The following is a 12,622-nucleotide window of genomic DNA, read 5'->3' as shown; positions in this document are numbered from 1 at the left end:
GCTGGGCCGGCTGGCAGGGAGGGGCGTGCCCGGGCAGCCCGTGGGTCCCACATCTGGGCTCCCTCCCAGCTGTGGGCTGTCCGGTGGGACTGCCCCTCACCGAGCCTTCATTCCCTACGCTGTGAAAAACCAGTATTAGTAACCAGCTCACGGGGGTGCTGTGGGGGTCCAATAGGCAGCGGGAACATAATAGGTGCTCAAGAACGGTGGACTCTGGGGCGCCCGTGTGGCTCAGGGTCCTGGGATCAAGCCCCGCATTGGGCTCTTGGCAGGGGGCTGGCTTCCCTCCCTCTCTCTGCCTGCCTGTCAAATAAATTTTTAAAAAATCGAAAAAAATGCAACAGGGGGACCTCTGACTCTTAGCTCAGATCATGATCTCAGGGTCATGAGTTCAAGCCCCACGTTGGACTCCACGCCGGGCAAGGACCCTACTTAAACCAAAAAAAAAATTTTTTTTTAATGCAACAGTTTATGTAAACCATAGCAAACTTTTATACATCTGTGACTGTTCAGATCCATATTTCTGGTGGATTTGCATTCAGTTTGCTTGGATTTTTTTGTTTTGACCAGAGATAGTGCCATGCCACAGGCCAATTTCGTGTCAGCGGCATGGCGGTGTGTATACTCTTTGGTTTTTTTCCATTCAGCATTCATCTGTGATGTGTATTTTAAAAATTTAAAAGATTTAATTTTCATATAGCATTTCAGCACTCCCTTCCGTAAGTATTCCACAAGAGTGGCATGCGGGGGAGGCAAGGGAGCCATCTGCCCAGATGCAGGGAACGAGGGGGTGTGCGATCGACAGGGAATTTAAATGCAATGAGACACAGTTGGTTTGCTTTTCATTGTCATCACGTGCTGGTGATTCTAAACAACGCTGGTGCTAAAATATTCCTCCCTACTCCGGTGGACCACTCTCACCTCCGCCTTCTTGGTACCACGTGGTGCAATGAATCCATTCCACTCTTGACGGACGTTTGGGCTGTTTCCAGGCTGGGGCTGTTATGAGGAGGGCTGCTTACAATGTTTGCACGTTTTTGTTTTTTAAAAAGATTTTATTTGAGAGAGCGGGCGCAGGAGAGTGAGTGAGTGTGCACAAGCAGGGGGAGGGGCAGAGGGAGAGGGAGAAGCAGGCGCCCCGCTGGGCAGGGAGTCTGAAGTGGGGCTCGATCCCAGAGCCCTGGGGTCATGGTCTGAGCCGAAGGCAGACATTTAACTGGCTGAGCCACCCAGGCACCCCCGTTGCATGTCTTTCGGAGAACACACAGCGCAGCCCGTCGCTGTCGGGACAGACGGATGGGTGGGACTGTTGGCCATAGGATGTGCTTATTTTCAGCTTCAGTGGATAGTGCCCAACAGTTTGTCCGAGGGTTTGCACCAATTTACACTTTCGCCAGCCGTGTAGGAGCGCCATGGCTTCACACTCTCACCAGAGCTTGCTCTCCTCTGTCTTGCACTTTTGCCACCCTAGTATAATAGCATCACATGATAATTTTATTTTTTTAAGAATTTTATTTATTTGACAGAGAGAGATACTGCGAGAGAGGGGAACACAAGCAGGGGTCAGTGGGAGAGGGAGAAGCTGGCTTCCCGCTGAGCAGGGAGCCGGATGTGCGGCTCGATCCCCGGACCCTGAGCTCATGACCTGTGCAGACACCAAGAGTGTCTGCCAGTCCCTTTACTGGCTATGCCACCCACACGCCCCCCTCCCCATGATGCCTTGTGGTAAACAAAGTCCTGTTCTCACTGCTACACAGTATCCATTGTGTGAATATCCTGCAGTGGCAAACCAAGGAGGCTAAATGCAGGTTAATGTATTAATTTTTTTTTACTCCCAAGGTCTTCAAGATACTCACCTACGCAAACTCCTTGAAGATCAGTAGTTTTGTCTTCTACATTTAAGATTTTAAAAATTGTGGTAAAATGTACATTACATAAAATTTACAATTTTAACCCTGTAACTGCACAATTTAGTGGCATTCCGTGCATTCAGAATGCTGTGCAGACCATTACCACTACCCCTTTCCAGACACTTTTCGTCATCCCAAACAGAAAAACTTTACACCCAAGAGACAGTAACTCTCCTTTGTCTTCAGCCCCTAGTAACCTCGCCGAGATACGCCTTACTCAGTGCGATCACGTGTTACTCGTCCTTTCCTGTTTGGCTTTCTTCACTGAGCACTTTGCTTCAAGGCTCATCCCTGCCATGGCACGTGTCCGAAGTTCACTTTTTTATGAATGAACAGTACTCCACTGTGTGTATTTTTGAAGATATATATTTATTTTAGCAAGAGAGAGAAAGCAGCGGGTAGAAGAGAGGAAGAGGGAGAGAGAAACCCAAGCAGACTCCCTTCTGAACGTGGAGCCTGACACAGGGCTCGATCTCATGACCCTGAGATCAGATCTGAGCTGAAATCAAGAGCTGGACGCTCAACCGACTGCACCCCCATGTGTAGTGATCACATTTCATCTGTCCCCGTTAATGGACACTAGGCTGCGTCCATCTCTTGACTCTTGTAATGCTGCTGTGTTTGCGGGCCTACAGGTTACGGGCTGGGGTCCCCGCTTTCCCTCCTGGGGTGCACACACACTGGAAGCGGGAGCGCAGGCGGTCGGAAGCCCCCTTTTCTCCACCTTGTCTCGTTCTCTTCCCTCACTCTCCCCCCCGAGGCAACCACTTTCCTGAGGCAATAGAACTTCACTGTAACGTGTCATTAAAAATTTTAGACTACATGTATGACAGTACATACTGTTTTGCAAACTTGTTTTTTTCACCCAACATTTTTAAGGTTTATTCACATGAATGGAGACAGTTCCTGCATCTATCTCTTGTATTGTACACTTTAACTGCTGCATTAAAAAAATTTTTTTTGTTGTTTTTTTTAGGGGCGTCTGGGTGGCTCAGTCTGTTAAGCTTCTGCCTTTGGCTCATGATCTGCAGGTCCTGGGATCAAGTCCCACATCAGGCCCCCCTCCCCTTGGCATGGAGTCTGCTTCTCTTTCTCCCCCACTCTTTTTCTCTTTCTCTCCTCTCAAATAAATGAATAAAAATCTTTTAAAAAATTTTTAAAGTTTTTATTTAATCTCTACACCCAATGTGGGGGTCGAACTCACAACCCTGAGATCAAGAGTCACATGCTCGGGGCACCTGGGTAGCTCAGTGGGTTAAAGCCTCTGCCTTCGGCTCAGGTCATGATCCCAGGGTCCTGGGATCGGGCCCCACATCGGGCTCTCTGCTCCGTGGGGAGCCTGCTTCCTCCTCTCTCTCTCTCTCTGCCTGCCTCTCTGCCTACTTGTGATCTCTGTCAAATAAATAAAATATTTAATAAATAAATAAATAAATAAATAAATAAAAATCTTAAAAAAAAAAGTCACATGCTCTCCCGACGGAGCCTGCCAGGCGCCCCGTAACTGCATCACGTTACCTCACTGCACACTTCACATACCGTCATCAACGATTTTTTTCCCTGGTGGACACTGACGTTACTAATTTTCTGGAATCTTTCATGAAACTGCCCTTTTAACTTGTCACCTTGTGCCCATGTACAAGGGCTTCTCTAAAATCCTTATAAATGGAATTTGGGATCACAGGCTACACTTGTCTTCACCGAGTCCCGGCCAGATCGCTCTCCGACATGGTTTTATTAGTCTGATATCCCTCCGGCAACAAGCGGAATGTCAGCGACTCTGCTCTTTCCTGGGGTCTCCTCTAGTGCCATCTGCCAGTCTGGTCTGAAACGGCATCTCTGTGGTTTTATTTTGCATTTCCTTGATTTCCAGTGAAGGGGAACATCTTTTTTGCTTCTCAGGTTGCATCCTCGGTGAACTGCCTGTTCCTATCCTTTGCCCAGTTTTCAGCTAGATGTACGATTCTCAACACGAACCCTCACATGACAGACGGAGGAGTCCAGCGTTCTCTGACCTTGCCAGTTCTTAATTTTGGTCATTGTTTTTCACTTTCAACTTGACAGAGGCAAATGTCCTTATGCCTTGTGCTTTTATGACATCAAAAAAAAAAGAAAAAGAAAAAAGCTCTTTACCTTACCTCCCTCCTTTAAAAAAAATATGGCTCTTAGATGAATAAATATGGATCATTTTGAATGTTTGGTGGATGACCGTGTGTAACTGTCCCTCCGCCCGTCCTGTCCCCTGCCTTCCCCAGACAAACTGCTATCTTGAGCACTGGGCTCAGCACACACACGCACATGCCTACACACAGTAGCTTTTGAACCCATGGTACGTACCGATTTTCTTCACTCAGCGACCTTCCTGATTCACCCACGGCACGTGCGTAGCCAGAGTTGATGCGTTTTTGGCCTGAGTCGTTTCTAGGTTCTTGTGATCAGGAAGTGCTGCCTGGGAGCACCTCTGGCCGTGCTTCCTGGGGACTTTCTAGTCGAGCTTCAGAATGGAATTATTGGGGCGCCTGGGTGGCTCAGTGGGTTAAAACCTCTGCCTTCTGCTTGGGTCATGATCCCAGCGTCCTGGGATCGAGCCCCACATCGGGCTCTCTGCTCGGCCAGGAGCCTGCTTCCTCCTCTCTCTGCCTGCCTCTCTGCTTACTTGTGATCTCTCTGTCAAATAAATAAATAAATAAATAATCTTAAAAAAAAACAAGGGGGGGAATTATTGCTGCTTTAGCCCCAAGCCCACAGTTGGGCTCCCTTTAGTGAGAACAGCCTCGGGCTGAGCAGGCCTTTTGTACTCACAGTTTACAGGCCGTCTCAGCCGAGGCATCTCTGATCTTGCAGGTCCCACGTCGCAGTGCTCAGGGTCCTGAGGCTTGTGTCATCTCAGGGTTGCCTATAGGTCTTGGAAGCGCCAAGTGAGGGGAACTTCCAAAGGCTACACAGCTCTCAACAGGCGGCCGAGTTAGAGGCTGAGCCTCAGGCCCTCCCCTGCACCTGCGGCTGTCAGGAGTCTTGAACCCTGAGCTGGTCTGAGGGACTGGGTAGGGGCTGGGGCCTGTACCTGAGACCAACAGGACCCTCTGTGGTGTGTGGGTCCCAGCAGCCAGGCAGCACCGGCCTCCCGCAAGGTTCGGTGAGATCCGTGGTGCACTTCTCAGTCTGAACTGATGCTTGTGCCTTCCTAACCTCGGAGGCCACAGGGCCGGCACCAGGCACCCTGGAAGGGTGCGCCAGGCTGGAGAACCAGCCGTGAAGCTGTTTCTCCATCTGTTAAATGATCACCTGTGAGAAGTTCTACTGGAGTCTCCAGACTCAGCTCTCGTATCCCATCTAAGATCTATTTGAGGGGCTCCTGGGTGGCTCAGTGGGTTAAACCTCTGCCTTCAGCTCGGGTCATGATCTCAGGGTCCTGGGATGGAGCCCCGTTATCAGGCTCCCTACTGAGTGGGGAGTCTGCTTCTCCCTCTCTCTCTGCCTGCCCCCCTGCCTACTTATGATCTCTCTCTGGAAAAAAAAAAAAAAAGAAAAAAAAATCTATTTGAGAGCGAGCACCGGCGCAGGAGCAGGGGGAGGGGCAGAGGCAGAGGACAAGGAGAGGGAACCTCAGGCGACTCCCTGCTGAGCGCAGAGCCTGCGTGGGGCTTGAGCTCACGACCCTGAGATCATAACCTGAGCTGAAATCAAGAGTCGGAGGCTCAACTAAGCCACCTGGGCACCCCATGCACCCCTAACTCTTGAAGACTTCCCTGACCTCACTGCCCACCATCCCTTATACTGGGCCATGACTGTTCGTCTCGCGTGCCAGACTGGGAGCCCCCCAAAAGTTGTGCCTGTGGCCCAGAGCTCAAAACAGGGCCTGGCGAAGGGGTGGGGGTTGGGGTCGGTCAGAACTCTACCAGCCTCTGCCGTATCACCTCACGGAGCAGGGGGTAGGGGGCCAAGGCATGGGAATCTCTGCCACCACCAGCCAAGAGAGAGAGTGCCTGTTGCCTGAGTGGTCCACAGCCAATAAGGAAATGCTGCCCCTTCGAAAGCTCGGAGGCACCTCTTTTTTTTTTTTTTTTTTAAAGATTTTATTTATTTACTTGAGAGAGAGACCGTGAGAGAGAGCATGAGCAAGGAGAAGGTCAGAGGGAGAAGCAGACTCCCCATGCAGCTGGGAGCCCGATGCGGGACTCGATCCCGGGACTCCAGGATCATGACCCGAGCCGAAGGCAGTCGTCCAACCAACTGAGCCACCCAGGCGTCCCTTGGAGGCACCTCTTGAATTCAGTGGGAGGCACGGGCTCCCCAGGCGTGCTGCTGGCTCAGGCAGGTGGTGAGGAGGGTCTGCTGTCCTCCCACCACATGAGGCAAAAGGGAAGGAAGGACCCCAAGGGGGTGCCCTCCACTCCAGGCCCTATGGCCAGACACCCCATGGGTGCTTCCCAGCCAAGCTCAACCCTGTGACATGACCTTGCTAGCCAGACCCGGGGGTCCTGACCGTGCAGCCAGTGAGGCTTGTGGCAAAATCTGGACAGGGTCTGGCTTAGCCAGGTCCATCGATGGAGCAGTGCAGGGGCCGGGGGCGCTACAGCCCAAAGGCTTGGTGAAGGGTAAGAGGAGGCTGGACAGCTGCAACATGCCCAGCTCCAGACCCTTTACCCAGAGGAAGAGATCCTTCCACGCTCCCTGACCCCCAGGACTCGTGCGCCGCTCCTGGGCATGAACTGCCCAGCTGTCCACGGTGAGCTGGCACGCCGTGCCCCATGGGACGATACAAGGTGGGCGCAGGGGCGCTTCTGGGGATGGACCAACCCGTCCGGACTGGTTGGGCCTCCAGGTACTAAGCCCCAACTACCCACCTTAAGATGAAAGACTGCTCAGTGCCCACGCTTGCCACAGATGACTTTATTTGTGAAGCCCCGGGCACAGCCCAGACACACAAAGAGCGCAAAGGGGAAAACACAGAGTGTGGGGGGGGGCGGCTCCAGCGCAGTCCCCACCCTGTCCTGGTCCTTTAGGAGCCTCTGAGCCACAGCTCAGGCTCTGTGGGCCCCGCCCCCGGGGGCCGGAGACCAGGTCTGGGCCTACCAAAAAGCACCCCCCAGCATGGCCCCCAGGCCAGTCACAGACATCTCAGCAGCAAGGCGCGGGCCCCACTGGGTCTGGAGCGCGCACCATCCACCCAGCAAGTCCTGCTCCTAGACCCCCAGGGTCCGCCACCGGCCTCTCTTCCTGTCCACACGGCCTGGGAACCGGAGTCTTGTCTTTTGCTGGCCGCCCCATGGGCCCACGCCCGTGGCAGTCTCTGCAGTCCAGGCGGAGAGATCAGCCCGGCCGTGATGGAGAGTGTGGATGGCAGTGGCCACGGGACCAGGGCTTAGTGACAGGAGGCAAAGTCGGCCACTAAGTGAGCAGCCCCAGGCAGGGCGGGAAACGCAGCCCAGCCGCGACACAGAGGGGAGGGCGGGCAGACAGACAGCAGCTGCCCGGGCTTTGGGGCAGCCCAGCAGGGCAGGGAAGGCAAGGCGGGAGAGGACAGCCACCAGGGCCTCGGGCTGGAGGCGCGGATCAGCAGAGCGCCCTCAGACGGCAAGGAGTTTAATGGCAGAGCAGCTTGCAGCCCTTTCGGGGGGCCAGCTCCCCTCCAGTGGGACCAGGGCCAGTCCAGCAGGGAGACATTAAAAACCCCAACCCTGACAGGAAGCGCACACCTGCACACGCACCACACCGACACGCACTCGGGGACCGACAGGACACAAGCAACAAAGAGCCTCCCTGCCTCTGGCTGGCTTGAGTCCTTCATCCGCGTCCCTTCCCAAGTCACTGGTCCGGGCTGCGGGCTCGGGGGGACGCTGGCTTCGCACCTAGACCTTGTACAGCGTCTGCAGCAGACTGTGGCGGGCAAAGGAGCAGGACTCCAGGGCACCATTGGGCCTGTGTGAGGAAAGAAGAGTCAGTGTAGGGGGTGGGAGGGAACCCACACAGCTCGGGCCGGAGACCTCAGGCTGCAGCAGGGCCACCATCCCCACTGTGGAGGGGGGAATCGGGGCTGTTTCTGAGGCCAGAAATGTGCCAGACTCTTTCTCTGACCTTCACGATGACTCTGTGGGGGAGATGATAGAAGCCTGCCTTCTGCGCGCTGCAGGGTGGGGGGTGTGTGAAGCTCAGAGCGGTGGGAACCCAGGCCCTACTCTCCACCCGGCAGCCTGTGCAAGGGTCCTTCCAACGGCCACAGGGCCCCTCACAGATAACGGGCTGGCCACTGTCACCGTCAAGATCATGAATCTCGGGGCGCCTGGGTGGTTCAGTGGGTTAAAGCCTCTGCCTTCAGCTCAGTCATGATCTCAAGAGTCCTGGGATCGAGCCCCACATCCCGCTTTCTGCTCAGCAGGGAGCCTGCTTCCTCCTCTCTCTCTGCCTACCTCTCTGCCTATTTGTAATCTGTCAAATAAATAAATAAAATCTTTAAAAAAAATTAAAAAAAAAAAAAAGATCATGAATCTCACTACAGAGAAAGAAAGGAGGCTTGGCGAGTGGGGGTGCAGCCAGGATGTGCGGCCCACAGGCGCCGTATCAGACCACTGGGCCAGGAGTCGAGGGAGGGGAAAGGTGCCTGTCACTTAGGCCTAAGGGACAGCTTTTACCAATTCCCCTCTTTTAAGTGGAATAGACAAAGCCTGTGCTGGGGGTGGGGCACACACCGTGCCACTGACCAACAGCACCAAGGGAGAGGGTCTCTTCTTGTGGGTCCACACCCAGCCCTAGGGCAACAGAAAGGCAAAAGGAACAATTCTGACTAGAGGCTGAAAGGAACTGGGCTTTGTCAGGTGGTGGCGGGCAGGGCCAGGGCCAGTAGATGCTCCACGGAACTAAGCCCACGCCGTGGGAACCGGCACAGGGGAGAGTGCACCCGGGCAGGGGAGGGGGGGCAGGGACATCCAGCTGCAGCCAGGGTGAGGGCCTGCCCTGGACTCTGGCAGAGGGCCAAACACTCAGCTCTTCCCCCAGCACGGGGCTCAAACTCATGACCCCAAGATCGAGAGTCACAGGCTCTACCAACTGGGCCAGCCAGGCGTCCACAGCTAGACTTTTCACAATGGCCAGTGCAGGTGCCGCGGAAGGGGTGGTGTCGGCCACAGCGGCGGCGGGGGGTAGGTGTGGTGGTGGCAGGTGGGCAGACATACGAGAGTACGAAGCCCAAGGAGCACAACAGACCCCAAGATGTCACGGTGGCCAAGAGGCCGTGGCGCCGACAGTCCTGGAAGCTGGCCGGGGATCCTCACCACATGGAGCCAGATGACCCCGCAACACTCATCACCTCCACCAGGCAAGGACTGTGCTGCGCTCGCTCCCCCCCTGCCAGCCTTCCCCAAGGCACTGGATTCCCAGCAACTGTGGAGGGTCCGAGCCACCAGAGACAACCTCATTCAACAGCCTGGTGGGCAAGTAGGGAGACTAAGGTCTGAGGAAGGCCAGGAGGGGGCTGGGGCCACAGAGGACCTCAGTGAGGACAGGGGACGAGCCCTCCGACCCATCCCTCACAGGCGCTGGGGTGTGAAGGCTCCTTGTTGCCCAACGTGGCTACTGCCCCACCACGGCCCATGACTCTCCTGCAGGACAAGGCGAAGGTTTCCAGGCTCTGAGCATCTGGTGTCTGCAGGCGGAGGCCCACGTGCGGGTGTGACAGGCCCTCTAGCTTCAGCCCTGTGGCCAAGGGAACAGACACAGAGAACCTGGGCAACTCTCCAGTGCTGCTTCCTCATGAGAAAATGGGGGGCCATTCCGTGTCCTCTGTCTCTCTCAGGAAAAGACACCGAGGGGGGACACTTAAACACAGATGCTGAGAGCCCCGCACAAGGGGAAGCCTCCACGGACTAGGGGTTGCATATGCGAGGTGCGGCTGCCCTGGGGGCTGCGAGGGCACACTCACTTGGTCACGAATGCCAGCAGCAGGGGCGCGAGCGCCTTGGGAAAGTAGTCCTGCTGCACCATGTGGTTCAGCGCCATCAGGGGGCCGTACAAGTTGGCAATGGCCTTGATCTTGTCTTCACTCTGTGAGGGGAACACACAGCACAAGGCAGAGTGAGCTACAAGGCCCCTGGGGTGGCTGAGGTCGAGCTGAGTCCCATCATGGAGGAACGGGGCTTAAACGGCCCCGGGCCCCAGCAGGACTCTGGTGTGGGTCGGGGTGGGTGGGTAGGCGTGGCCCGAGCTGCCCCTGGTGTCCCCCCTCCCTCCCCGACAGCCTCACCTTGAGCAGCCCCATGTGAATGAGGAGCCGGGTGAGGAAGGCGTTGGAGTTGAAGGAGGGGGCGCTGAAGGCCTTCTTCATCAAGGCATCTGCAAAGCAGAAGCAGCCATGGGGCAGCAAGTTTGTTGCAGCGAACGGCCGCCCACCGGCCAAGGGCACGCAGCCCCGGCACACACGGGCTGGGGCCCGCCTCCTGCACGAGTCAGCCCAACACAGGGCGGCAGACTGCGGTCACGGGTCCCAGGCTGAGGGGACAGCCAGCACCGAGGGAAAGGCTCAACCCGCCCGCTGTGACACCTTGCCCTTCTTGTCCTGACCTCACACACTGAAAAGGGGCTTGGGAACCTGCGTGACTGGGGCTGGTGGGGGTGGGGGGCGGTGGGGGTGGAGATGAAGGAGGCAGATCACCCGGGGGGAGGTTCCAGCCACTCTGGACGCAAGCAAGCGGGGACGAGCAGAGAAGGTCAGGAAAGGAGGGGTGGGGGTCTACTGACACTGGGGCCGCGCGCTGCCGGGCAGCTGTTCTGGGGAACAGAATGCAGGTAATTTGTTCCCATCAATGCGTACGGGGCTGGGACCACAAGGAGCAGACTTAGGGGCTCCACCCGGCCTCGCCGCCCCCATCGGCCTCGCTCCCCACTGGCCCTCCTGCCTCAATGCCGCCCACAGTGCACCCACCCAGGACAAAGTGCCACACGGAGCCCCACTCCTCTCTGCCCTGTTCCCGTGCTGAGCTCTTCGTCCCCTCCCTGCCTGGCCAAGCCTGGCCCACCTGGCGGGGCTCAAGGTGCGCAGGGCACACGTGCTGTCACGGAAGCAGCACAGGGAGTGGGGTGGTGAGGGAGGGTCACGACCGGACGAGAGAGATCTCAGGAAGCCCTGGGAACGCTGTGGGGAAAGCAGGCATCCTGCAGGCTTCCAGGTGGGGGGACTGTGTGGAGGCTCAGAGATGAGGGCAAAAGCTCATGACCTCTCCTGCGGGCGGGCCACCCCTGGAAGGGCCTCGGGGCTGTCACTATCTGGCCTTCTACGGCAGATGCCACCTGATGAGATCCAACTAGACATAACTGTACGGCTCTGGAAAGGCCTCTGTTCCCCCTTCCGTAAAAAGTAAGACGGGACCGCAGCCAGCCTGCTCCACGGCAAGAACCCAACCAAAAAGGCAGAAGAGGGCAGAGAGCGGTGCACACGTCCGCGCGCGGCGACCAGGGGCTCCAGCAACTAGAAACGTCACCTGAGCCCGGAGGCAGCAGGGCGGCAGAGCCAGCCACACCCAGGCCAAGCCGCCTTACCTACTGCATCCTGCACAGCTGTCCTCACCGCGGCTTCGTCCTTAAACACAGACGACACCTTCAGGAAGGCAGAGACCACCTTTTCTGGGTCAGAGGTGTCGGTCTGAGGACACAGGAGACAACGGCTGGTCACCAGCGGCCAGAGCTCCAGGGAAGGTGTGCCTGCACACCGCTGCGGGCTGAAGGAGGCCTGTGTCGCGCCAAGGTCTCCGGGGCTAGGGGGGCAGGGATGGGTCCTGCCTCACCCCGTGCGGTCCCCTGGAGCTAGGCAGGGGCCTGGCCCACAGCGGTGTATAGTCCACACAACCATGGTCATTCCCATGGCCCAATGGGCCCCTTCGGATAATCCAAGCTGAACAGATAATGCAAAGACGACATTCACGAGCAAGGAAGCTTAATCTCACGGAAGTGGAGACAAGGGGAACGAACGCGAGTGTCCAGACACAGCGCAGGCCTAAGTGTGACCTCCACTCGTGGGCACGGAGGGGACAATGATTTTGCTGACAGTTTTGCTGACGCATCTCAACAGATGACGGCTGGTATTAGAGGAAAAAGTGGACCTTTCATCCCATGCATCACAGGAAGGAAGAACAGAACACAAATAAAACGTAAAAAGGACATCAGCCAAAATGCCAAGCCAGCGCGGAGAGCGGGCCCATTGAATTACTTATGCTCATCAAAACTGTTTCCTCATCTACAGATTACACACGGTAAGAGGGTCCACATGGTGGGCTGCCAAAAGGCTTCGATACCAGAACCATGTTGGGACACTCAGGACAGTGCCTGGCAGACAGGAGGTGCCTGACAGACAGGAGGTGCCTGACAGCCGCCGCGGATGATCCGGGCAGTGAGCCAACACACGAGGCTGCAGCAGGGCCCTGGCAGGCACGTGGCCTCCGCGGGAGCCCCAGGAGGACAAGGGTGGGAGGCGGAGCCTAGGTGTGTGCGCACCAGAGCGTCCTGGGAGAACTCCCTAACTCTCCAGGTGTCCCCAGGTGCCGCGTGCCTGCCCGTCGGTGGCCCGCGCGCGTTCCCAGCAGCGCATCATCTGCAGCCCCCGGAGGGAGGTACACACGCGGGTCATACTCACTCGTGTTTTGTGGGTTTAAAAAAACAAACGTGTACGTATCTACCCAGAGGATACAAACACAGTGATTTGAAGGGGTCCCTGCACCCCAGTGCTT

The 12,622-nt window shown here is 56.4% G+C and overlaps 1 protein-coding gene across 4 annotated transcripts in view; it reads right to left on the bottom strand.

Moving 5' to 3' along the window:
• Positions 1 to 6,785: 6,785 nt before the first annotated feature.
• The window catches only part of RANGAP1 (Ran GTPase activating protein 1), a 31,178-nt gene continuing 25,341 nt past the window's right edge, over positions 6,786 to 12,622 (bottom strand). For 3 of the 4 annotated variants that reach the window (XM_004771261.3, XM_004771260.3, XM_013045171.2), the window contains 4 exons: positions 11,439 to 11,541; positions 10,147 to 10,235; positions 9,826 to 9,947; positions 6,786 to 7,829 (listed from right to left, as the gene is read on the bottom strand). In XM_004771261.3, the coding sequence (XP_004771318.1) occupies positions 7,760 to 7,829; positions 9,826 to 9,947; positions 10,147 to 10,235; positions 11,439 to 11,541 (384 nt within the window). In that variant the 3' untranslated portion in view covers positions 6,786 to 7,759. Of the gene's footprint in view, positions 7,830 to 9,825; positions 9,948 to 10,146; positions 10,236 to 11,438; positions 11,542 to 12,622 lie in introns of those variants that run through there. The other variant, XR_006607804.1, reaches the window with a different exon arrangement.

This window comes from Mustela putorius, unplaced genomic scaffold (genome assembly GCF_011764305.1).
Source record: "Mustela putorius furo isolate JIRA1106 unplaced genomic scaffold, ASM1176430v1.1 tig00000738_pilon_pilon_pilon, whole genome shotgun sequence".
Lineage (NCBI taxonomy): Eukaryota > Metazoa > Chordata > Mammalia > Carnivora > Mustelidae > Mustela > Mustela putorius.
This window is presented reverse-complemented; position numbering and strand designations above follow the sequence as displayed.